The sequence below is a fragment of the Gossypium arboreum genome, chromosome 3 (genome assembly GCF_025698485.1).
Source record: "Gossypium arboreum isolate Shixiya-1 chromosome 3, ASM2569848v2, whole genome shotgun sequence".
Taxonomy (NCBI): domain Eukaryota; kingdom Viridiplantae; phylum Streptophyta; class Magnoliopsida; order Malvales; family Malvaceae; genus Gossypium; species Gossypium arboreum.
In genome coordinates this window covers 3,239,412-3,262,021 of record NC_069072.1, presented here as the reverse complement: position 1 = coordinate 3,262,021, position 22,610 = coordinate 3,239,412, and the positions used below count along the sequence as shown (strand labels likewise).

The 22,610-nt window shown below is 33.1% G+C and overlaps 5 protein-coding genes across 5 annotated transcripts; 1 reads left to right on the top strand and 4 right to left on the bottom strand.

Moving 5' to 3' along the window:
• The first annotated feature begins 128 nt into the window (after positions 1-128).
• On the top strand, positions 129-2,448 carry LOC108475899 (uncharacterized). Its single transcript, XM_017777877.2, has 4 exons — positions 129-639; positions 802-1,031; positions 1,502-1,609; positions 1,721-2,448. The coding sequence occupies exons 1-4, from the start codon at positions 453-455 to the stop codon at positions 1,841-1,843; spliced, it is 648 nt and encodes a 215-aa protein (XP_017633366.1). The 5' UTR covers positions 129-452; the 3' UTR covers positions 1,844-2,448.
• Positions 2,124-4,390, bottom strand: LOC108475898 (tubulin alpha-4 chain-like). Its single transcript, XM_017777875.2, has 4 exons — positions 4,088-4,390; positions 3,493-3,727; positions 3,024-3,394; positions 2,124-2,935 (listed from the first exon to the last, which is right to left on the bottom strand). Exons 1-4 carry the CDS (start codon positions 4,178-4,180, stop codon positions 2,282-2,284), a joined length of 1,353 nt encoding a protein of 450 aa, XP_017633364.1. The 5' UTR covers positions 4,181-4,390; the 3' UTR covers positions 2,124-2,281.
• A 2,215-nt stretch (positions 4,391-6,605) lies between these two features.
• On the bottom strand, positions 6,606-8,763 carry LOC108475424 (uncharacterized). The gene is made up of 4 exons (XM_017777383.2): positions 8,371-8,763; positions 8,087-8,296; positions 7,934-7,999; positions 6,606-7,218 (listed from the first exon to the last, which is right to left on the bottom strand). The coding sequence occupies exons 1-4, from the start codon at positions 8,671-8,673 to the stop codon at positions 7,060-7,062; spliced, it is 738 nt and encodes a 245-aa protein (XP_017632872.2). The 5' UTR covers positions 8,674-8,763; the 3' UTR covers positions 6,606-7,059.
• A 1,352-nt stretch (positions 8,764-10,115) lies between these two features.
• LOC108474792 (F-box protein SKIP22-like) lies at positions 10,116-12,029 on the bottom strand. The gene has a single exon (XM_017776810.2). It carries the CDS (start codon positions 11,792-11,794, stop codon positions 10,442-10,444), a length of 1,353 nt encoding a protein of 450 aa, XP_017632299.1. The 5' UTR covers positions 11,795-12,029; the 3' UTR covers positions 10,116-10,441.
• A 4,753-nt stretch (positions 12,030-16,782) lies between these two features.
• On the bottom strand, positions 16,783-18,111 carry LOC108475510 (salutaridinol 7-O-acetyltransferase-like). The gene has a single exon (XM_017777481.2). The coding sequence runs from the start codon at positions 18,109-18,111 to the stop codon at positions 16,783-16,785; it is 1,329 nt and encodes a 442-aa protein (XP_017632970.2).
• Positions 18,112-22,610: the final 4,499 nt, after the last annotated feature.

The following is a 22,610-nucleotide window of genomic DNA, read 5'->3' as shown; positions in this document are numbered from 1 at the left end:
TTTTCTTAATTAAATTAATATTTATTTCACTCCCAACATCATAACATATAAATAAAAAAATGGGCCCCACTGAGAGGTCTTTAACACTGAATTGGGAACCACAACTGTCGATAACCACGAAGCCCAACCGCACACCTCTTTGCCGCGTACATTAGCAACCGAAACCTCTCCCGCTCTAATTTACGCTCACTCGGTTACGCCCACCACCATCGCCTTTCTTCTCGCTACTTGTTAAAGTTGTAATTTGCTTTGCTTCCTCTGCTCTCCACGCAATAATTTACCAAATAAATAAATAAATAAATTCTTTCCCATTTATTCACTCAACCCAGAAAAGCAATTAGCTATAATAAATAATCTAAATTTCTTGAAAAAAATTGAAAATTATGTTTCTATTTATGATTACTTGTTTAAGATTTTAATGCAGAGATATTAAGGGGAAAAATAAAATAAAAATGGCTTCTCTACAGATGTTGAACCCTGTGTTTTCTTCCATTTCCATTTCCCACTCAAATTTTCCGGGAAAATCTGATTCCAGGAACAAACTTCTCAACTTCAATAGTTGTAGAGGCTTCAAGTCCTTGCACAGCCAAAGATCTATTATTCGTTGTGCAACTCAAGATGGTGACAACAAAAACAATGGTATGTTCTTCCATTTCTAAAGATTCTTTTTTTTTTTTACTCATTTTAGTTGTATAAAAAATTCTGAAACTAACCCAAGTCAAGTCCTTCAAAAATAAGTTGAAATTTTGGTTCATTGGGTGCTTATAAAATTGTATTTTTATGGGTTTCGTTTTGAATTAGGTGAAGAGTCACCTGAGTCACTGTTTATGAAGGAGTTGAAGAGGAGGGGGATGACACCAACTTCACTGGTAGAGGATGCTAAAAATACCAATTATGGATTAGATGAGGAGATGAAAGTAGGGGAAGAAAGGGGAAGTGTCTCCAAAAGGAATGTTGTGTCAACTGAATTTGATCAAAGCTTATCTAATCAAAGGGAACGATCCATGGAATTGAATAGTGAAGGCCTTGAGGTTTATTGCTTTTTTTCTATTTACTCAATGATTTTGCATGCTGGTGTGCCTTGGTTTGACCTCATTTAACAATCTTGCTTATGTTCATTTCAAACCTTAAGCACAATTATGTACCGTATGAATTGTGATGGTAGCTTCATAATCTGAATGATCTAGATCTTGGACTTTGTTTCAATGAACTTTTATATAGATGATATCATACATTTTTGGTATTGTTATTAAACATTTCAAGGAACTAGATTTCTCTATCTTATGTTCGGAGAATGTTATGGAACCAACAAGAACATCATCTCTTTGTTTTTACTTTCATTTCATAGTAATTTGTTCACATAAAACTGTCTGTCTTGTGAATATTTGATGTGTTTATTCGTTATCTCTTTACTTCAAGTAATGTGCATGATTTCATTTAATTTGTGAATGCAAGGATATGTGAGATGGCAATTGAACTTATATATATAATCGTTGTTCAGGGGCTGGTTCCGCGGGCTAAACTGTTGCTAACACTAGGAGGGACTTTCTTCCTCAGCTTCTGGCCTTTCATCCTTTCAACTATAGCATTCTTTTCTGCTCTCTACCTTGTAAGCTCCCTTTCTTCCACTTTTCAGTTTTAGCTTTAGGAAGAACAAAGAAGCTCCCTGTCATCATGCGCTGTAGTATTTGTAATGTGCTGATAATTTTCCCATGGGCAGTATTTCGGACCATCTTTCATTCACGATGGAAGTAAGACACCCGTTTCGCCACCGCAATACATAGATCCTTATACACTTCTGGAAGATGAAAGGATTTCTCAAACTGCCCCTCATGTAAATTGAAGGACAAGTGTTACCACCATACAACAAAATTCTTGGGGTTTAAATAACAGGTTTATATTGTCATATTTCCTTCACCTCCTGTTATCTTTGTAAATACAAATATCAGCAGGAACTTCATGCGATGGCTCAGTATCTTCCTTACTGTTTTTACTGGGACAATTCCCGGTCAATTTGGCCTCAATTACATATAGATGACTTTATATTTGTTACCATTGTTTTTATAGTCACATGCATGGGTTCAACTAGTTTAAATTCTTTTCAGCAATGGAACACTAGAAACTTAGCCGAACTACTCGTCAAATCTATTGCAGTCCATATAGTCTTGAACAAAGCTTAGAAGAGTCGAAGTTCACACAATAGAATAAGCAAAAACACACGATAAAAGGAAACAAATCATTGGGTAGCAAAATGCAAGCCCTCCACTCAAACATTACTTATTTAGTACTCATCTTCACCTTCCTCATCACCCTCGCCTGACTCAGCACCGACTTCTTCATAATCCTTCTCAAGTGCAGCAAGGTCCTCACGAGCTTCCGAGAATTCTCCTTCTTCCATACCCTCACCCACGTACCAGTGAACAAAGGCACGCTTGGCATACATGAGATCAAACTTGTGGTCAATGCGGGAGAACACCTCAGCAACGCTGGTTGAGTTGGAAATCATGCAAACGGCTCTCTGGACCTTAGCAAGATCACCACCAGGAACGACAGTCGGTGGCTGGTAGTTGATACCACACTTGAATCCAGTTGGGCACCAGTCAACGAATTGAATAGTTCTCTTGGTCTTGATGGTGGCAACAGCAGCATTGACATCCTTGGGCACAACATCACCACGGTACATCAAACAGCAAGCCATATACTTGCCATGGCGAGGATCACACTTGGCCATCATAGATGAGGGCTCAAAGGCACTATTGGTGATTTCAGCAACTGATAGCTGCTCATGGTAAGCCTTCTCAGCGGAGATGACTGGAGCGTATGAAGAAAGCATGAAGTGTATTCTTGGGTAAGGGACCAAGTTGGTCTGGAATTCTGTTACATCCACGTTCAAGGCACCATCGAACCTAAGTGAAGCAGTCAAAGAGGAGATCACCTGAATCACAAGAGAATTGACATGTTAAGGCAACCTATTACGGTGAAGACAACAAAAACACATAATAAATGCAAGGATTTTATGTTACCTGGGAGACAAGACGGTTAAGATTGGTGTAAGTGGGTCGCTCAATGTCAAGAGAGCGCCTGCAAATGTCATAGATAGCCTCATTGTCAAGAAGAACAGCCACATCAGTGTGCTCCAAAAGGGAGTGAGTTGAGAGGACACTGTTGTAGGGCTCAACAACAGATGTGGAGACCTGGGGTGATGGGTAGACAGTGAAACCCAACTTGGATTTCTTGCCATAATCAACAGACAAACGCTCCAAAAGGAGGGAGCCAAGACCAGATCCAGTGCCTCCACCAACAGCGTTGAAAACAAGGAAACCTTGAAGGCCGGTACAGTTATCAGCAAGCTTCCTGATACGGTCCAAGCACAAGTCAACGATCTCTTTGCCAACTGAAACAAGTGAACAACTAATCGTTAGTTCCAGTAAAACAAATAAACAAATCGTAGACATATGAAGTGATTAATGAAATAAGGTTAAAAGAATTTACTAGTGTAGTGGCCACGAGCGAAGTTGTTGGCAGCGTCTTCCTTGCCGCTGATGAGTTGCTCAGGGTGGAAAAGCTGACGGTAAGTACCAGTCCTCACTTCATCAATAACAGTAGGCTCAAGATCCACAAAGACAGCACGAGGGACGTGCTTTCCAGCACCAGTTTCACTGAAAAAGGTGTTAAAAGCATCATCACCTCCTCCGACAGTCTTGTCACTTGGCATCTGGCCATCAGGCTGTTAACACACACACAACCACTCGTTATTTACTCACCAAACCTTACATTCCAAAGATAAATGGCAACAATCTAATAAAGCCTCCAAACTGTTCTAAGGAAAGCGTAAGACAATTTTCAATACTACAAAACTTTAGTCCAAATCTGAAGCGAAAACCTAAAAACCACTAGCATTTCCAGATCTGATAGAAAACAAGGCCAAACACGACGATCGAAGACCTAAAATTCTCAGATCTAATAGAAAATCAAACAAATAACTAAAATATGCAACGGATCTAAGCAGATCTAAACGAAGTGAAGTTACATACATTGACATAGAGAATCGAATAATATAGATCTGAATCAAAATAAAAAGAGATACCTGGATTCCATGTTCAAGGCAGTAAAGTTCCCAGCAGGCATTTCCGACTTGAATACCAGCCTGACCGATGTGGACTGAAATGCACTCTCTCATTTTCGCTCACTAAAAATTCAAAAACGTAGCAATAGAGAAGTAAATGGAAATCGAAAGTAAATCGAAGGCGTTTATTAAGACACCTTCAGAGATAACAATTTGAAATGCGGTGGTTCTAAAGGATGGAATGGATATGGATATTTATATTGGGAGCGTGCGAGACAATTGCAGGTATTTGAGGGTGGTGCTGTGGTTAAACTAGGGCAGAACAGGTTGTATTGTTGGTGTGGCAGAATATGATTGGGTTTTTACTAACTAACGTTGTAACCATGGTTAGTTGCATTTGCCATTTTTTTTAGTTTTTAAATTTTGCCGCCCGTTGGACTGGTGTGGCTGGACGATCGGGTTGCTGCAACGTGTACCTATTTCTATTTACTATTTTTAAAATTTTACTCAATTTAAATTTTGAAATTTGACGAAAAAGATTGTAGACTTTAATATGAATGTTTTAAAGTAAGGGCCAGTTCTTCGTTGCTTTTGAAAAGTACTTTTGAGAAGTGTTGTGGAAAATCTTTTGGAAGTCTTTTAAAAAGTTTGATTTAAAATTTGAATATTTAGCATTCTTTGTCAAAAAGTCTTTTGAAATAAAATGTCCATTTTATACGTGTTATTATCAAGTAACAAATATACATTTAAATAATATTTAAATTAGTTAATATTATTATATTTTAGTAAGAATATAAAAATTTATTATAACTTCTTGTTAATATTTTAATATATAAAATATAAATTTTAAATATTTTAAGCAATAAATATTAATTATTTATAAAATTTAATTAGAATATATAAACTATATTTTAAATATTTAAATATAACTATTAAATATTTGTAATTAGTATTTTAAAAATATTTTTTATTTTTAATTAATGATTTTAACATATTTGTAATTAAGTATCAAGAAAAAAAGCAAAAGTACTATATTATTAGAGGGTGAAAAGTAATTAATCACAAAAGTGCTTTTGGGAGAGGAAAAGCTAAAATTTTAGCTTCTCCTTTTCGTAAGTGTTTTTGAAAAGACTTCTAAAAGTTAAAATTTCAAATAAAAGCGAACATTGTTCTTCACTTTTCTTCCGAAGTCTTTTGAAGCGAAAGTCTTTTGAAAAGCAACGAAGAACGCCCTAAGTCGTTGAAGGATGAAAATACATGGGTAGAGACGGTAACGAGGTGAAGCGAAAAATTCGTCAATTTAATAAGAAATTCAACTTTTAACTCTATTTGACCCGAATTTAATTTATTTATTTTATTTTTATTTTAAAGTAAATAATATATTTTAGTTTAAATTTAAAATTAATATATTTTTATTTATCGAAATCAAAAACTTTATATATATTAGTGGCATTTTCTGTAAATATATTGAGGAGGGATGAACTTACCTCAAACTCAATTCCCAACCCGTTTTGCCTTTAACCCGAATTTTCGAAAAAAAACTGACTCTAACGAATCAAATTGGGTCAAAATCCATCGGACTTGGGTTTTTTTTTTTGTCATCCTTAATCAAGTGTATTACATTAGTGGTCACCCAACTATATATTTTTTTCTTTTTTTGGTCACTTAAAGTATAAAAAATTATAAAACGGTTATCTTACTATTAATAAATTTCTTTTTTGTCATTGAACTATGTAAATTTGTAAAATAATCACTTAACTATTCAATTTTGTCTTTTTTTGTCGTCAACTATTGTGGATTTTTTAGTGCTTTTATCTCTATGTAAGCCAATTAGTGACAATAATAAACAAAATTGAATAGTTAGATAAACATTTTGTAACCTTTTATAGTTAAGTGACTACTAATGTAGTTTACCTAAATTATATTGGTAATTTTTGATAAGTTTCTTTTTTAATAACTCAACTATTAAAAGTTCTAAAATTGTCTACCAACTATTTGATTGTCTTTTTTGGTTTCCACTTCTTAAATGGTTAGAAGAAAATGATTTGACGACTTTTTAAAATTTGCATAGAATTTTAACCCTCAACACTTACATTATGTCAATTCAATTTTGATTCTAAAAAAAATTAACCCTTAACATTTACACATCGTATAAATTGATAATATGAAAATTATCTTGGTTTTTTAGGTGTTTCTATTTTTGATATGTTCCCGATCAAATGTAACTGATAAAGTTGTTCTTTTAGCATTTTAAGTGAAAAGGATACAAAGAAACAAAAAAAATCAAATTACATAATAAACAAACATTGATAGTTAATATTTTATAATCGAGATTAAATTTGACACAATGTATAAATGTTGAGGGTTAAAGTTGTTATTATACCGATTTTAAAATCAACATCAACATAACTTAGATAAGTGAAAAAAAAAAAACCTTAGCAATATTACGAGAATAATGAAAAAAAAAACACTTACCTGATTTGCTGTGAGAGACGAAGAACACTTGAGAGATGAACGGTAAATAATAGAGAAATGGAGGTTTCAAACAAGATGGCAAATAACCACAACTTTCACAAAGTACATAGACCTATAGTAGAATTTAACCTTTATTTGTAATTGTATTTTATTTATTCTTCTAAACCCTAAAAGAAAAACTCTAGTGATATTTTAAGGGAGCTTGAACAACTCATATCTGTAATACATGGCCAAGGGATCATAAGTATCAACAAAAATGGCTCATTTATACCTTATTGCCTGTCTCATATGAATCAATAAACATATGGAGTTACTTTTATCCATACACCTTCCATAAAGCCCCTTATTTTAATTACTCAGATACTCCGAGACGATACTCGTGCTCATAAGTTACTCTACAATTAAAGAAAATGCTATGTGAAAGACTACCCGATCAGCGGTCACCTTTTTCATATTCAAGGCTGAAGAAACTTCTTTGAAGATGCAGTTTAAGTCTGTAAATTGTATTTAACACTGTTTCAAGTGGCCGGTTGTGCACGATTCCATGAGCGTGGGTCATCAAAGGGTTCATTGATCCTACGGTGGTCACGGCTTTCTTGCATGAATGTTACCCCAGTCCATATCCCCCGTATAAGTAAGATGGTTACAAACACAGCACTTCCAAGGGTGCAAACCACCTGTTTCCGATCAAAACATGTTAGAAGAGAACAAGTGTCATAAAAAGATCAGTTTGTAGAACTCAGCACTCAAATAACATATCAAGCAAATTCCAACCAATGCTCAATGAATTCAACTTCAAGTAAAATAATGACGATACAACAAAGAATCAACTTCCGCCATGCAAGGATATTAACCAGCATGGGTCCTACATCAGTATGTAATACAACAATTTGTTTTCTAACATTCTAAATACCCAAGACCACAGTTTCAAACGTAAGAGAGAGCTTTTTCTGCCCTTCCCACAGTCCCGACTCCCGAGTCAGTACATGGATTTTCAAATCGAAAATTGCTTATTGGTTCACCATAAAATCTTCCGCGATCAAGTTGGGGTCAACAGAACTACCGGCTGAATCAATGCAAATAAAAAGGGATAACCCGGAAGAAAACCAGTTTGCCAAAATTGAGCACGCTTATTGAATTTCCAGCCCCAACAGACAAACATTTAATCAACCAATGGAAACCCTAAACTATCAATTTCACAATATTTCATTTCAGTTCATGGAACCATTCATCCCCTTCTAGGTATAAACTAGTTTTCCCATAGCATTGGCCAAGTCAAGCTTATCCCTCTTGAAATCAAGCTTCTCCATTTATGTTATTATAGCTGAATGTGATTGGAATAGAAAACTACATAAAATAGAAAACAAAGGGGAGATTAAAATGACGAATTACCTCAAGGAATGCCTTTAAAACCCATAAAAATGCCAGTATCAGAACTCCATCAACAGAGAATCCAACCTACAATAACTCAAAAAGAAATGAAAATTTCAATACTTGAAGCAGGAGAATTAAAAAAGAAGATGGTGTACAAATTAAAGGGTGTACCAGTTTAGTAGAGATTGAGATGGGCAAAATAGCTCGTAAGGCTTTCCTTGCTCGTTTAGATATCTTTCTAAATACGTTTTGAACAAATCTAACTAACAGATCCAAGCTCCTATCTTCTTCCTCTTCATCGTCATCTTCTTCATCGTCATCGAACTCCGAAGTGATCGAACGGCTCCAGTTGCGAGGGCCATCCACAAGATTATCAATCCCCTGATTAACATTTCAAACTCTGGGTTTAAAAGTCTCGAGCAAATATATTGTATTTGTAAAAAAGGGGCACTGACCTGAGGGTAATTGGGGATTCTTCGTGAAGCAAGAAGGGGCTGAAAGGAGTGGGATTTGAAACGGAGGGTTTTGGGGTTACAGGAAAAGTGAAACGGCGGCGGTTTTTTGTTGGGGAAGATCGTGAGAAACGGAGGTGAGTAGTTAACGGTGAAAGACATGAGACTGGCAATTATGGAAAGCAATAACACTATAACATGGGTTGTTCGAGGTTTTATTAGCCCTTCATTTTTGTTGTTTTGCTTTTTCTCTTGGATTTGTGTATTAAAAGCAAAAAAAAAAAGAAAAAAAAAGCACTTAACCATTTTTATTGGGTCAAGTTAAATTCTTAGAGTTGTTGAAAACTATAAACCCAGAAGTTGTGGGTTAGTCTGAGGTTTGGATTTGAATCTTGTTGTTATTAGAATTTTACAAATGATTTTATTATTTATAAAGTTATGATTCTATCAAGGGAATAAACATTATTATTTTTTTATTTTAGGGTGAAAATGTATTTTTTTGAGTCAAGTCTACATCACATAGTCTTGTAAGTCGATAATCTTGATTAAGAAAATTCACCTTACAAACTAAAGACAACTACGAGCTCAAGACCTTACTTCGTACCATCAAGGTAATATTCCCTCACAATTAGACCTGTTCATGGGGGTTGAGCCAGGCTTGCTCAAAAAATGAGAGGTTTGAAAAAAAATATAGGCCTAAAAAATAAATTTTGACAAAAAAATAAGGCTCATTCTAAAAAACGGGCTAGACCTCAGGTAAGATATTTTTTACCCGAGCCCAACCCGAATTTATTAAATAACAAAAAAAATCTGCTATTTTTTTGTTATTTTAATGATATTTTCTTGTTGTTTTCTTCATATTTTGCTACCATTTTACTATTATGTTATTATTATTTTATTGTTATTGTTTGGATATTGTATAACATTAGTTTTATTATTAATTTTGTTATTATTTTAGAGACATTTTTTGTTAAATGTATCTATCTTAGTATTATTTAAGTATACATATTTTTTAAATTTATTTTCAATTTATTCATAAATATTTATTTTAATGTTTTAATATTTTGATGTGTTATATACATTTAAGAAATATGTAAAAAAATAATATAATATAATAAAATTTAATATGGCTGAGTCTGGTCGAACTCAAATTTTAACATTTTTATTTGAATCAAGCTTAGACAAAATTTTAAACTCATTTTCAGACCGGACCTAAACTCAACAAAATAAACCTAAATTTTTGCTTATACTCAGCCAAATCCTCACACATGATAACCTCTACTCACACCCTCATACCATCAGGGTAACTTGCCTAACATATACAAAGTATTCAGCGCTCACATGTTATACATATCCTTTCTCTTGATGTGACATCTAAAGTGATATCTAGGACGACAAAATCAAAGTCTGAAACCAATACACGAGTAACAAGTGATAACTAAAGAATGATCAATGACAACCCTTTAAATATCTCAGTGAATAATCTCAAATCTCTCTTCCCCTCTTCCTCTCCAATCCTCTTTGGATACTCACATTTCGGTCATCTTAATTTCCCTACAACTCTCCGTCCATCGGTCAACCATCAAACCACCAAGGTTTCCTCCTCCTTGTATCAACAAGTTTCATCTGGCAAGCTTTTGCATGCACCAAGAGATAATATATCCGTCTGCATATATTCTAAATAAGTTCCTTGTAACAGAGTTTAGGCAAAGGGTCTAACTTGGTGCAGATAATGGCCAATGCTCCACTTTCAACACAGACATAAGTTCATTGTAAAATGGTCAAGATTGGTTAAAATACATAGCCAGCAACCAGTCTAAGTGCTAAACCGATCTTGCAAACACATATTTACAAAAGCATAAACTTACATTTCATTAAACAAAAGAAAAAAGGCCATTGACACCACTCAACAAGAAGTTGGTATTAAAGTCATGGCACTTACAAGCATCAAAAACGGTCTAAAAACATGCAAATGTTCTTATATACATAAACATGTCAGGTCTTTTATATGATACCCTAAAACGCCATATCTATTTGGATCAAGTGGAAGAGTGACCAGCAGCTAGCCAGGATTTCAGTCTAGTACAACATAACCTTGCCTTCGAAGACGGCGCAATTGATGAAGAGGCGGTATACGAAGACGAGCAGGAAGGTCATAATCATCATCATGGACAACATGAACACCTCCAAGTGGAATAGGATCTCTCCTAACCGGGAAGTAAGAAGGCCTATCGACACGAGGGAAGCCTCGCCACCGTGTAATCGCCCGTTTACGCTTCTTCTTACTCTCCCAACATGAATGATATATCTTTTTCCAGTTCCTCGTTACTCCTAACCAATGTCCAAACTCCTCTTCAACTTTCTTCCTCCATAGATCATTATTCGAAGCCACATATCGCATCTCAACCGAAACGCATGCCATCCTTGCGACATCGGTGCCGGGCAATGAGTCCAGAATCTGGAGCTTTAAGTCAGCTGGGAGACGCATGAAACAAGCTGGAAGAGGCAATCCAATCTTAAAAGAGAGATCTATCAACAATGGCAATGCAAGTCCATCCTTAACAACCTTCCAAAACTTTAAAATTTCTTTTTCACGATATGAAATATAAGACCCATCTTGATTATTATCAGTCCTAGTGTAATTCTTAAAACAACGTGCCCACAGTAAACCCATAGTTGGCTCAAACGTATATCCATCCAAAGACAATCTATATACCGAACCCCCTTTAACTAATGACCCATAAACCTGGAGAAAATTGTTTAAAGTTTGAAACTTTAAAACAATATAATCAGTTACATTAAGCCCAAAATCATCATTGGCAATCAAAAGTTGAGGCAGGGAATAACAAATTGAAACAGGGGAAGACGACTCATCTGGCAAACGAAACCGATCAATTTTCAAGCCTGAAACTGTATCAAACAACACGAAACCCGAATCCAATAAAATCACGTGGATTTCCATCGCCATGAGGTTGTGAATGCTACGAATATCACCCAGTTCTTCCCCTAAAAACTTCCTCAATAAATAATGCTCCAAGAACCTTCCTTTATTAGCTTGTTGAGAAACTTGGGGCTCGATCAACATGGGTTCTCGAACCGGGTTCTCTCGATTGGCGCTGGACTCTGGCATTAGGATCGGTTCTTGAAACACCGTTTGAGGAGGTGGAGAAAAAGCATTGGGGTTAAGGGAAAAATAGATAAGGTCACCGGAAGCAACACCGAGGGAAAGGAGGGAAACCAGAGGAGACGGCGCGTGGAGGAGGTCCTTGGCGTTGAGGGAGAAACGGAGAGAAGAGGGAGTAACATGAAGGGGATTGAGCGGGAGACAGGGGAAAACGGCTTCTTGGAGTTGAAGAATCGAAGAAGATGATAGAAGTTGTATCCTTAAAGTTTCTTTCGATTCGAAATTTCTCAGTCTCAGTTTCATGGCTTTCTTCTCTAAATTAAAGAAAGGGGTCGATTTCAGAATAGCATCGGCTGAATCGGAGTGACCCTTTTATAGGTTATATAAAATAATTTTATATTTGAGTCCTTCTACTACTCCTACCTTTCCCATATCAACAGACTACGAGATTTTCTTATTTATCCTCAGCTTTCTGTTACCGCGTCATTTTCTCCCTCCTTCCCCTCCCCTACCCTCTATTTTCATAAGTTTGTTACATCTCTATACATTCTTCTTAAATTTATAATTTAATTTTTATTTTTATTTTTAAAAATTTAGTTTAAAAAATTGTGATAAAACAACTCTAAAGCTAGCAAGAGCTCCAGGTAGATTAGGATTTTGATTTGACATTTTAAGAAATTTAATTTAAAGTTGAACTTATTTAGAGTTTATTAACAAACTTAAATGATTCATTTTGAGAGATAAATGACTCCCACGCATACTCTCTTGAAAAATCAGTTCATTTGAAGCTCATTTGAAAACTTAATTATTTTACTTTTAGCCTAATCTTTTAATGACTCAATTAGGAAGTTTATTTTTAAGACCAAATTGATTTGTTTGCTTGTAAATTTAGTCTATGCAACGCAATGCTAGTTGAATACATTTGGTTTTCTTTAATATTGTGATTAGCGTAAAATATTATCGTGAGATTAGATATTATAATAATATTGTAGTCAGAGACAAAAAATAAACTAAAAACACCTCAGCGCATCCAATCACCCATCTAAACTCTACCTAAGTTTCTTAATTAGAAAGAGTTACGTTTCCTTAACCGCTTGCATTTTTTTTTTACTTTCTTTTTATATATAAAAGGGTAGTCACCAACAATAGAAGACACCCAATTTTGATTTGAAATAACTTATCCTATATAATAGAAATCTCATGATTTTTAAAATTTTAAACAAAAATTTAATCCTTAAAAAGAAATTAGTTAATATCTACTTATATAAATTTAAAATTTAATTTAAGACTATAAGATAAAAAATCTTAACAAATGATTATTTCAACAATAGAGTTGTTCATGGGCTGAACATTAATTAAATTTTAGGCCTGATTAATGGGTTCAGGCTCGGCTTGAAAAATAAGCTTAAATTTTTGTTCAAGTTTGGCTCAGATAAAAATGTTAAAATTCGAGTTCAGCCCGTCCGTATTAATTTATTATTTAAAAAAAATAATACACCAAATACACTAAAAAAGTAAAAATATTAATAAATGTTTCCCAATAAATTGAAAATAAATTTTAAAAAGTTTTTATACTTAAATAATACTAATATAAATGCAACTTAACAAGCAAATGTCTCTAAAGTAATAGCAAAATTAACAATAAAACAAGTGTTAACAATATCCAAACATTAACAATAAAATAATAGCAACATAATAGTGAAATGGTAGCAAAATAATGACAAAAAGTGAGAAAACAACAGCAAAACAATTGGTTTTTTTATTGCAAATTCGCACTAAGCCAAAAAAACCTTACCTGATGTCCGACCCATTTTCTAAATGGCTTTATTTTTTTGCTCAAATCTATTTTTCGAGCTTATTTTTTTACCAAAATATTCTCATTTTTAATTAATTTAAATTTAATAGTTTTCAATTTTAATGACTTTTGAGAGTTACACAAAATATGAATATAAATGAGTTTATTTAAATTACATCACAAGTCACCTTAAAATAGCACGATTTCTATTTTAGTCACTCTAAATATTTTTGTCAATTTAATCACTCTAATTAAAATAATTATCCAAATTAATCACTGCCATTAAAAATTTCATTAATATCCATTAATAGATTATTGACGTGATACATTAATCAATTAAACGATGACACATATCACTTTTTTTTTTTTTACTTTTGACTTAAACTTAAACACTTCTTTGTAATTATTCCAAAATATTTTCTCCTCTCCTATCTATAACTAGCAATGGAGATACCAAAACCCCCATTTTTATCTGTACATTAAATTAAGAGATAAATATGAAAGTTTTGATAATATAATTATTAAACATAAAAATAGAGCTTATGAATTAAAAATGAATTTTGGGGAAATGAAAAAAAAAACCTTTTTTTCTATGAATATATAAATTTTCTTCAAATTTTTAAAGCATATCAAATCCATCCTCCAATCCCACAAAACCTTAGGATTCATCCAGATTTATGTATTGCTTCAGAAAAACAAAGAAGATATACCCAATTATGTATATTAATTTGCCACAACAAAGAAATTGCCTCAACTTGGAGAAAACTTTTTCCTTTTGCAGCTATGGAGGTAATACAACAAAGGAAATCGAAATTTAATCAAATTATTCTTAAACTACAAGTGACAAATGGGTAATGTTTGCAAGCAATAAGAAAAAGAAAAAGAAAAGGCCAGAACACTTGAACTCGATTGTTTCATTTATGCCTGTAATTATGTACATTTACCAGCACAAACAAACAGAAGGTGTAATTTGTAACTTTAGGTTGAACTACTATATTATGATTTGTATTGGAGATTGATCCGTATAAACAGTGAGATAGTAAAAGTGGAGAAGAACAAACACAAATATTTTACATTAAAAACTCCTCCGAAGTGGATAAAAATCACAGGCAAAGGAGGTATCATCTTTTCACTAAATGAGTAAACGAACGAGAATATAATATGAAGGAAATAAACCTAAATGTACAAATTAGAACCTCGAAAACAAAGTCCTAACTTGAAAATAAAATTCTCTCTATAGTTACTAGAAACTCTCACCTAAACTCGAGAAAAACCCTAACTGATCAGCATGTCAAAATAGAGATACAATGACTCTTTAAATAGGCTTAGATTAGAGTTTTAATCATACTAAAATATCTCTAGAATAATCAGAGTTCAATTGGAAGAAACAGTCCTGCTTGAAGTTTAAAATGTGACTGCATTAGGTGAGATATTGTCATGACGTCGCCCTTGCTCCTACCTCAAGTGATCGTTGCCTTGTCCCAACGCCCTGATGACCCTCATCATGACATCGTCCCTTGTTCGTCATGTCATTGCAACGTCATATATCTCCTCATTGTGATGTTGCATGTCTATCTTAGATAAGTGCCCGCAAAACATTTGATAAATGCTAGACACACCCCACAATTTGCAAGAACTTACCTTGGTTGCTATATTGTTTGAGAGCCAATCCAATCCTTCATAGGAAGTGGCACATGTGCTCTGTATATACCTGCAAAACATATATATTTTAGTCAAAAGTAAAAAATAAAATCATCAGGAATGATGAATTGCTTTTGAAAAAAAATCTATTGATTCTCTCCTAATTGGTTAGACCGTAGGTGCGATGATTTACTTCATGAGCGAGGTCTTTGGTTCAAGTCTAGGAAGGCCCAACTGTGCCAGGGAAAAGAATAAAAAAAGCATTAGACTCCTTCATACATGCTCCACTTGGCTTGGGGGATATAGCTCAGTTGGTATCTGTCGTAATTCAAATGGCTAATATGCCACATCAGTAATTTGTTAGTGGATTAATGAAATTTTTAACGGTAGTGAGCAATTTGAACAGATATTTTAATTAGAATGACTAAATCGATAAAAGAAAATAATTTCAATAGTTATAACATAATTAATTTTGATGAAATTAGAGTGACTATCATTATTAACATGTCTTATGAAATTAATTTTATAACATAATTATATATAAGATTCCAATAGTTGTACAATTGACGTGATGAATATAAATTGTAATTCCAAGCTTAAATTAAATAAATTAGTAAAATGTTTTTGAATAATTTCATTATAAGTTCGATCATATTTGCTTTTTTTATACAATATCTATAATTATTCATAGCCCCTCCCTAACTCATAAATAAAAGGATAATGTGCTTCAACGCACTCTAACAATGCTTATACTAATCGAGCTAAAGCTTAATTGGTATAAATTAACAAAGTTAAATTAAAGGTATTAGAACTTTTATTTTGATTATTTACTTAAAACAATTAAAATCCGCCAAATGATAAAATTGCAATAATGTCACGTAAGCAATATTTCTTAAAATGTAAGTTAAAATGTGAGTAAAACTTGTACAGCAAGTAAACACTTTTAAAACCAAACCCATACTTATGGTAGAAGTATTACATTAAGAAGACGGAAAAACAAAGAAAAGGAAATTTGACTTTCTAGACCAACTTTTGGCCAAAATTTCAACAATATATGTAAATTAATTTTCGTCATTTTCGTAAAATACGCATTGGATTTACTATTTTTTTTTTAATTTATTAAAATTAATACTTCATTGAATATTAATAGCATGAGACATTATTCTTTAGCGAAAACAATCATTAGTAAATTATAATTTATTGATTGGTTGAAAAAATTGTGTTAATATTTTCGTGGAGACTTTTGTATTAGGAGTTGGATTATATTTTGGTCTCTGTATATCAGTATGAGATACGTGTGACATGTTATGTGTTATTATTGAGTTATTCTGTTAGTCACATCAATTTTTAACAATACAAAAGGATGAAATTTTTAACCGAAATGATTAATTCACTCTTTGATCTATCGTATAAAGACTAATTTACTTGTTTTTAATTGAATGGTGGCGTACATGCTAAGGATTTAGGAAATAAAGACAAAATGATAATCGTTTCTTCTTCTTTTGGGTTGGGTTGTGGGCAAACAAACACTTAAATAAATATGTTGAATGGTATTATTCAAGAGAATTTCGTTGCCTTTTCTCTTTTTTAATGAAGTCATTAATTACTGTTCATTGTCAGGTATCATATTGATAAACGAAACAAAAATACATGTATCAAAATGAATAAATTAAAAGTACAAGTATCACATTGACAATTTCATTAAACTACAGGAGCAAATTTTGTCATTATACCTTAATTATTCTTTACGTTATAACAATCTATTTTAACGCTAATAAAAAAAACTTTTCCTTGTGACCAAAGGCTTCAACGTTTTACGCCCGTAAGTCACAATGCGACAATCTCTATTGCTCAATCAGATGCGGCTGTAATTTATAAGGGCAGTAGGATTTAACGAAGCAACTGCCAATAACTCATTGTTACGCTCGAACATGGCCATATCTACTTCGTCCAATGTCACCCAAGCTTCTATGCCTCCCCATTTCGAATCTAGCAACACTATCATGTTCTTGAAATTACTCGGACTCGTCACCCATATCGGCTTTCCCCACCCAAAATCCATCTCATGAAATGGATAGCCGCATAAGTTGGTACAAGTATAAGGGTTGTTGATGTCTTTGACTTTGCCATTCAAGAGCTGAGCAATCTGTTTACGAATCTCTCGAATTTCTTTGTACCCTTTCTTGCTTTTGATTCCCTTCACCTTCTCATTGCAAACATTGGCGAACTCGTTCTTCATTTTGGAAACTAGTTGATGGAGTTCCACATCGTCCTCATCGAACATCACTGCGTATTTCAGAATCAAGTTCCCTATTGTGTTTCCTGGTAATGGTGGAACCATTCTTTTCCGCAAGTTCACCACGTTTAGCAACGCGGATTGCCGAGACCGAGAGGATGATCCATGAGAATAGGCAGCGGCGGCAGCGCATTTCAGTACGAGTGCCAGCACGATTTCCGCGTCGGTGATATTGTGCTGCTGATGCCCCATGGCAGCAGCAACTTTGAGTTTGAGATTTGTGATTTGCGGTCCGTGAAACAAGAACCGCTTCGACGTGCAATTTCGAGTCGTGGGCGGAGGAATGGATATGAGTGTTGTATCCAAAGGTGGTAACAACGAAGCCCCAACTAGTTTCGGTAACTCCACTCTGCCATATTCACGACCGGTCATGGCAGTCCAGCTCCGTATGAAGGTACAAAAAGACGAAGTGTCGGCGAATTTTTGTGACACCGAGACCGCAACTGCCGTTCCACCACATGTGAAGCTGGTGAGTTGAACGAGCAAGTTGCAGGCCAAAGTCGAACGGATGGCTTTGGGATCAGTCGATGGGACCAACGACTTAAGCAACTCAGTATCCGGATCAGCAAGCAAATCCTTGAGTTGGCATCCGGATTTAGCTTCTATAAAACAAGCCCCTTCATCATTGCACTCGATGGTTACAGCATCTTTGAGCTGACCAGCAAGTGGGTAGAAATAGAGTAGGATTTTGGACAAGGAGTTTTTGAGGGACTCAGACTTTTGTGAAACGTTCGAAACCGCACCGTCTGAGGGATAGAAAAATATGACAGAGCCATAATGAAGGGCAAGAACGTCTTGATCCAAAACAGAAAGATTGAATGTTCTGAGATGGTGAGGCGTGGGAATGGAGGGTTTGATGGTTTTTCTTGAGACAACTTCAACCTTCATTTTCTGCATATTCCTTTGCCTCCTCAAGCTTAATAAATTAATGCACCCTTGTCTTGGCCTACCGTTCTATGCCTTTATATAGATATACAAATGCTTATATCATATATCATATTATAATTTATGCATATATATATTCCCAAGAAAAGAAAAAGTCTAAAAAATTAAGGCTGCTATTAACAAGAAATAACCTTTATCATATCCTTATCTCTCAAAAACAGTTTTGAAGTTGACGGAAAACTACTTTATAAAGAGTTGTATCTTAATATTATTCAAGATAATTTATGAAGATAAAATCGACATTTAAATTGATGATTAACCTTATCAAAAGATTGGTTAATTGAGGACTTGAAGTGTCACTTGTGAGTAGTTTTTTAGTGTTTTATTGAGTCATTATTTGTTATTCTAGAGTATTGTTGACACTCTTTATAATACTCCTCACCTATCGTGGCATACAATATGAATGAAATGAAAGGTGATATCAAAACATTTTATTGACTTGTATAAAAATTTTCTTTTATAAAAACTTCCATTTCAAAATCTAACAATGCTCTTTAAATCGATTTAAAAGATATGAGAAGGAATTCAATGTGATTATAAATTATTTCAAATCATTGGATACTTATGAGGGCACAAACAATCATAAACAAAAGTTTGAAGTCCATCGACTTAAAACAAAATCATTCGGATTAAGAAAAATAAAAATTTTATCATAATTTAAAATTTTAAAAATTCTTTAATAAAATCATAAAAATTATATAAAAAAATATTTTGAAGCTTTAAAGTCAACTTAAAACCATTTAAAAACATTTTTCAAGTGATCGGAGGTGTCCGCACTAAATACAAGCCTTGAAAAGGGTATTAGACCTTGAGCCTCCAAAGTTGAAAATTAATATCTAAACACTTAAAATCATGCTTGAACATGTCCATATATTCTAAAGCATCAAAATCAATTCCTTTATCATATGTTTCGGGATTTGATCTCACTCATGAAAATGAAATACACTTTGTGGTTAATCGTCTATTTTTTTAGAGTGTGCTCGGAACAAGAAATTTAATCACAACTACCAACCATAAATATTCTGATTTCACAAAAAAAAAAAAAAAACCATGCTGGATCGAAATTTAATCCTATCGTACGCGATTTGTAGTTTATAAATTCCATTGATGGATTAATCTACTACTTTTCTAGGCCGATATTTAAGACGCACGAATCCTCAAGACCAGTTCCAAGTCTTATAATTTACTCTCTTTTTATTATTATTTTCCAAAAGTTGACTAAGAACACAAAACAAATGAAAATAGATATTGAAAATAGTCAAACCAGACGTACACAACTCATCAATATACATTGAATATGTATAAATATGGATATAATCCGTATTTGAGATTTTGTTAAGTTTTTTATGTCGTACTATGGAGAATTTAAATGGTCTAACTCTCATCCAAAGAAAGGGACACAAAAAAGGTTTTGATCAATATAGATAATTTAGAGGCCGTTAAAGCTCTTCAAGATATTCAATTGACTAAATTAATTTCAACTTTGATTAGAATGATACATATGATTTTACATATTAGTGAGCAATAAAAAATCAAGTATATTCTAAAAGAAAGAAATCAAATTGCGAATCAATTAGCTAAGATAGCATCGGAGAGGAAATCAACAATACAAGTGCTCGAATGAGCCCAGAAGAGCTAGCAATTGTTGTTAAGATTCCTAAAGTAACAAATTATTCATTTATATTAGATTAATATAGTTTGATTGTGTTTTATTAAAAAAAAAAACTTGGGAGAATATTATTAGAAGTACATAAAAAAATTAAAGTAATAAAATAGCCCACTGCTTAATTAAAATGACCTTCATTGGTTTGAAATTTGAAAAAAAATATTATTTGAGAAGGAACTTGACTTGTTTTTTGGTCAAAAAAAGAGGAAGTTGATGATTTTGGAAGGGGTGTCGCTATAGGAAATAGGATTCATGGTTAATTTGGAAATTCATTTTTTTAAACAATATTTTAATTTTCATTTAATTTTTTTTATTTTTAGCTTTTAAGTTTGTGGTTTTTATCAAACCACTCTAGAATGGACGGGAAAATTAACTTTTTTTAACTTTAGTAATGTAGCTTACATGTGGATTGCTATGCGAATAACACATCAGTATTTAATATATTTTTAAAATTTTAAAAAGTTCAAGAAAAATATAAAAATTATTTTTAAAATTTAAAAACCATTAAGATTATTAAAAAATTTAAATTCATAATTTTTAATTTTAAAAAATTAATTAAATGATGACTTGTCATTCACATGGCAATCAACGTGTATGCCACATCAGTAAAGTTAACAAACGTTAACTTTTCCATCTATTTTAGGGTAATTTGACAAAAAATTACAAGTTCAAGACTAAAAGAGACGAAAAATTAAATGGAGAACTAAAATAACTCTTTTTATAAAGTTGGAGGACCAAATAAATTATTATGCCTAGAAAATATTTATCTAGAGTCTGAACCCCTCAATTAGTAAAAAAAATATAGGAAATTTAAAAACCCAATGGTAATATGTAGGGAGCTTTGAACAATTTTCCTTTTTATTTTTCATCTAACTTAGAACTAGAGGTGAGCAAAATTTGTTTCAATTCGAAAAAATCGAAAAAAACTTAAATTATGAATTAATCGAATTGAGTTATTCGATTTTTTTGAGTCAACTTGAATAAGTAATTTGAATTTTGAATTCAAGTCGAGTTTATTTTTATAATTAGAATAATTCAAATAACAGAGTGGTGTAGATACCCCTTTGATCTTTGTCAATTTTGAAAATGAACAAATTGGTCTCTCTCAACAAAATTACAAAAAAATATCAAAATAATTTTGAAATTCAAAATATTTATAAAATATCTAAAATTTATATTTTTAAAAAATATATAAAAATTTAAAAATTAAAGAATATATAAAGAAAGTTAACAATTTAAAATTTTTCTAAAATAATAATTTTGGGATCTAAGTAAGTTAATTAATGGTTTAAGTTTATCATATTAAAATATTTTTTTCTAATTTTGCTTTGAAATTTTTTCAAATATATATGGTTTCAAATTTATATGCTTCAACATAAAATTAGTTATTAGTTATCTTGTAACAACATTTTAATTTGACATGTTCAATTTTTTAATTTAACTCAGCAATTTCACTTGATTCAACTCGACTTGATTCGAAAAAATTTCAAATCGAATTAGAATGATAAAATAAAACTTGCCAACTCGAAAATTTTTTCACTCGATTCGATCGAACGCTGAGCCCTACTTAAAACAATTTCATGGAAGACTTGAAATCAAAAGTGTTACACATTTAAAGTTTGCTACCCTAGCAAGCCAAGGTCTACCGCCACTGGCATGAGTATTTAGGTCTCCTTGTTTTCTTGTCTTTTGTTCTCTTACTTTTTTCGTCTTTGTGCAACTTGTGTTCTGAAAATTAGCCTTTATTCTACGCTTGAGAGAAGGATTCCCAAGTTTCGTGGTTGGTACTTGCACCAATGGAAAACGAATTAGCAGATCTGACACTCAACGAAAAAGAGGATGAAATTTTGCGGATTCAAATAGATCTAGTCCCGGGAAAAAAAAGGGGTGAGTTCCAACTAGTAGTTTGTTTCCTAACGGCAAGTATAATCCACTTCCCAGCCATGAAAAGCACGATGGCGAATCTGTGGTATCCAGTCTGTGGAGTTCAAATCCGAGATTTGGGAGAAAAAATGTATTTATTTCAATTTTTTCATGTTATGGACATGGAACGGGTTCTTAAAGGATCACCATGGACTTTCAACAATCACTTGCTAGTGTTTTATAGATTACAGTGGGGGGAGGATCCGTCAAAAGTGCCATTAACCTCTACCCCTTTTTCGATACAACTTCATGATGTCTTTGTTGGTTTATTTTTTGAAAAATTAGTAGCACAATTGGGTAATTTTTGGGGGAACTTTTTGGAATACGACGGCGCAAATCTAGGGAGGGAAAATCATAATTACATGCGTATAAGGGCCCAGATTGACATTAGACGACCATTGAAAAGGACAAAACAGGTTATGTTTAATGGAAGATGTTCATATGTCAGATTTAAGTATGAACGACTATCTCTGTTCTGTTTCTATTGTGGTCGATTGGGACATAGTGATTCGTTTTGTAAAGCTAAGATGTTGCTTGGGATGGAAATTGTTGAATTAGGTTGGGATTTATCTTTGCGAGCTCAATCATGTAGTCGATGAACAGTATCTGGCTTAGGGAGGAAGATGATGACAAACGTGAAGGGGATAGGAGGAACAATTGGGTTTCAAGGAACAGAATATGGGATGAAGTTAATAATGGAAGAAGTAGAAAAACTATCGACTTGATTCGAAAAAATTTCAAATCGAATTAGAATGATAAAATAAAACTTGCCAACTCGAAAATTTTTTCACTCGATTCGATCGAACGCTGAGCCCTACTTAAAACAATTTCATGGAAGACTTGAAATCAAAAG

What these genes read in the sequence shown, in the direction of transcription:
- LOC108475899 (XM_017777877.2), top strand. Translation starts at nt 453, where the DNA reads ATGGCTTCTCTACAGATGTTGAACCCTGTGTTTTCTTCCATTTCCATT. An exon ending in TGGTGACAACAAAAACAATG is followed by an intron (nt 640 to 801) that starts GTATGTTCTTCC and finishes GTTTTGAATTAG; the next exon opens with GTGAAGAGTCACCTGAGTCA. An exon ending in TCTTTTCTGCTCTCTACCTT is followed by an intron (nt 1,610 to 1,720) that starts GTAAGCTCCCTT and finishes TCCCATGGGCAG; the next exon opens with TATTTCGGACCATCTTTCAT.
- LOC108475898 (XM_017777875.2), bottom strand. Translation starts at nt 4,180, where the DNA reads ATGAGAGAGTGCATTTCAGTCCACATCGGTCAGGCTGGTATTCAAGTC. An exon ending in GCCTTGAACATGGAATCCAG is followed by an intron (nt 3,728 to 4,087) that starts GTATCTCTTTTT and finishes GTGTGTTAACAG; the next exon opens with CCTGATGGCCAGATGCCAAG. An exon ending in TTAACCGTCTTGTCTCCCAG is followed by an intron (nt 2,936 to 3,023) that starts GTAACATAAAAT and finishes CTTGTGATTCAG; the next exon opens with GTGATCTCCTCTTTGACTGC.
- LOC108475424 (XM_017777383.2), bottom strand. Translation starts at nt 8,673, where the DNA reads ATGGTTAAGTGCTTTTTTTTTCTTTTTTTTTTTGCTTTTAATACACAA. An exon ending in GAATCCCCAATTACCCTCAG is followed by an intron (nt 8,297 to 8,370) that starts GTCAGTGCCCCT and finishes AATGTTAATCAG; the next exon opens with GGGATTGATAATCTTGTGGA. An exon ending in TTTTAAAGGCATTCCTTGAG is followed by an intron (nt 7,219 to 7,933) that starts GTAATTCGTCAT and finishes GATCGGAAACAG; the next exon opens with GTGGTTTGCACCCTTGGAAG.
- LOC108474792 (XM_017776810.2), bottom strand. Translation starts at nt 11,794, where the DNA reads ATGAAACTGAGACTGAGAAATTTCGAATCGAAAGAAACTTTAAGGATA.
- LOC108475510 (XM_017777481.2), bottom strand. Translation starts at nt 18,111, where the DNA reads ATGAAGGTTGAAGTTGTCTCAAGAAAAACCATCAAACCCTCCATTCCC.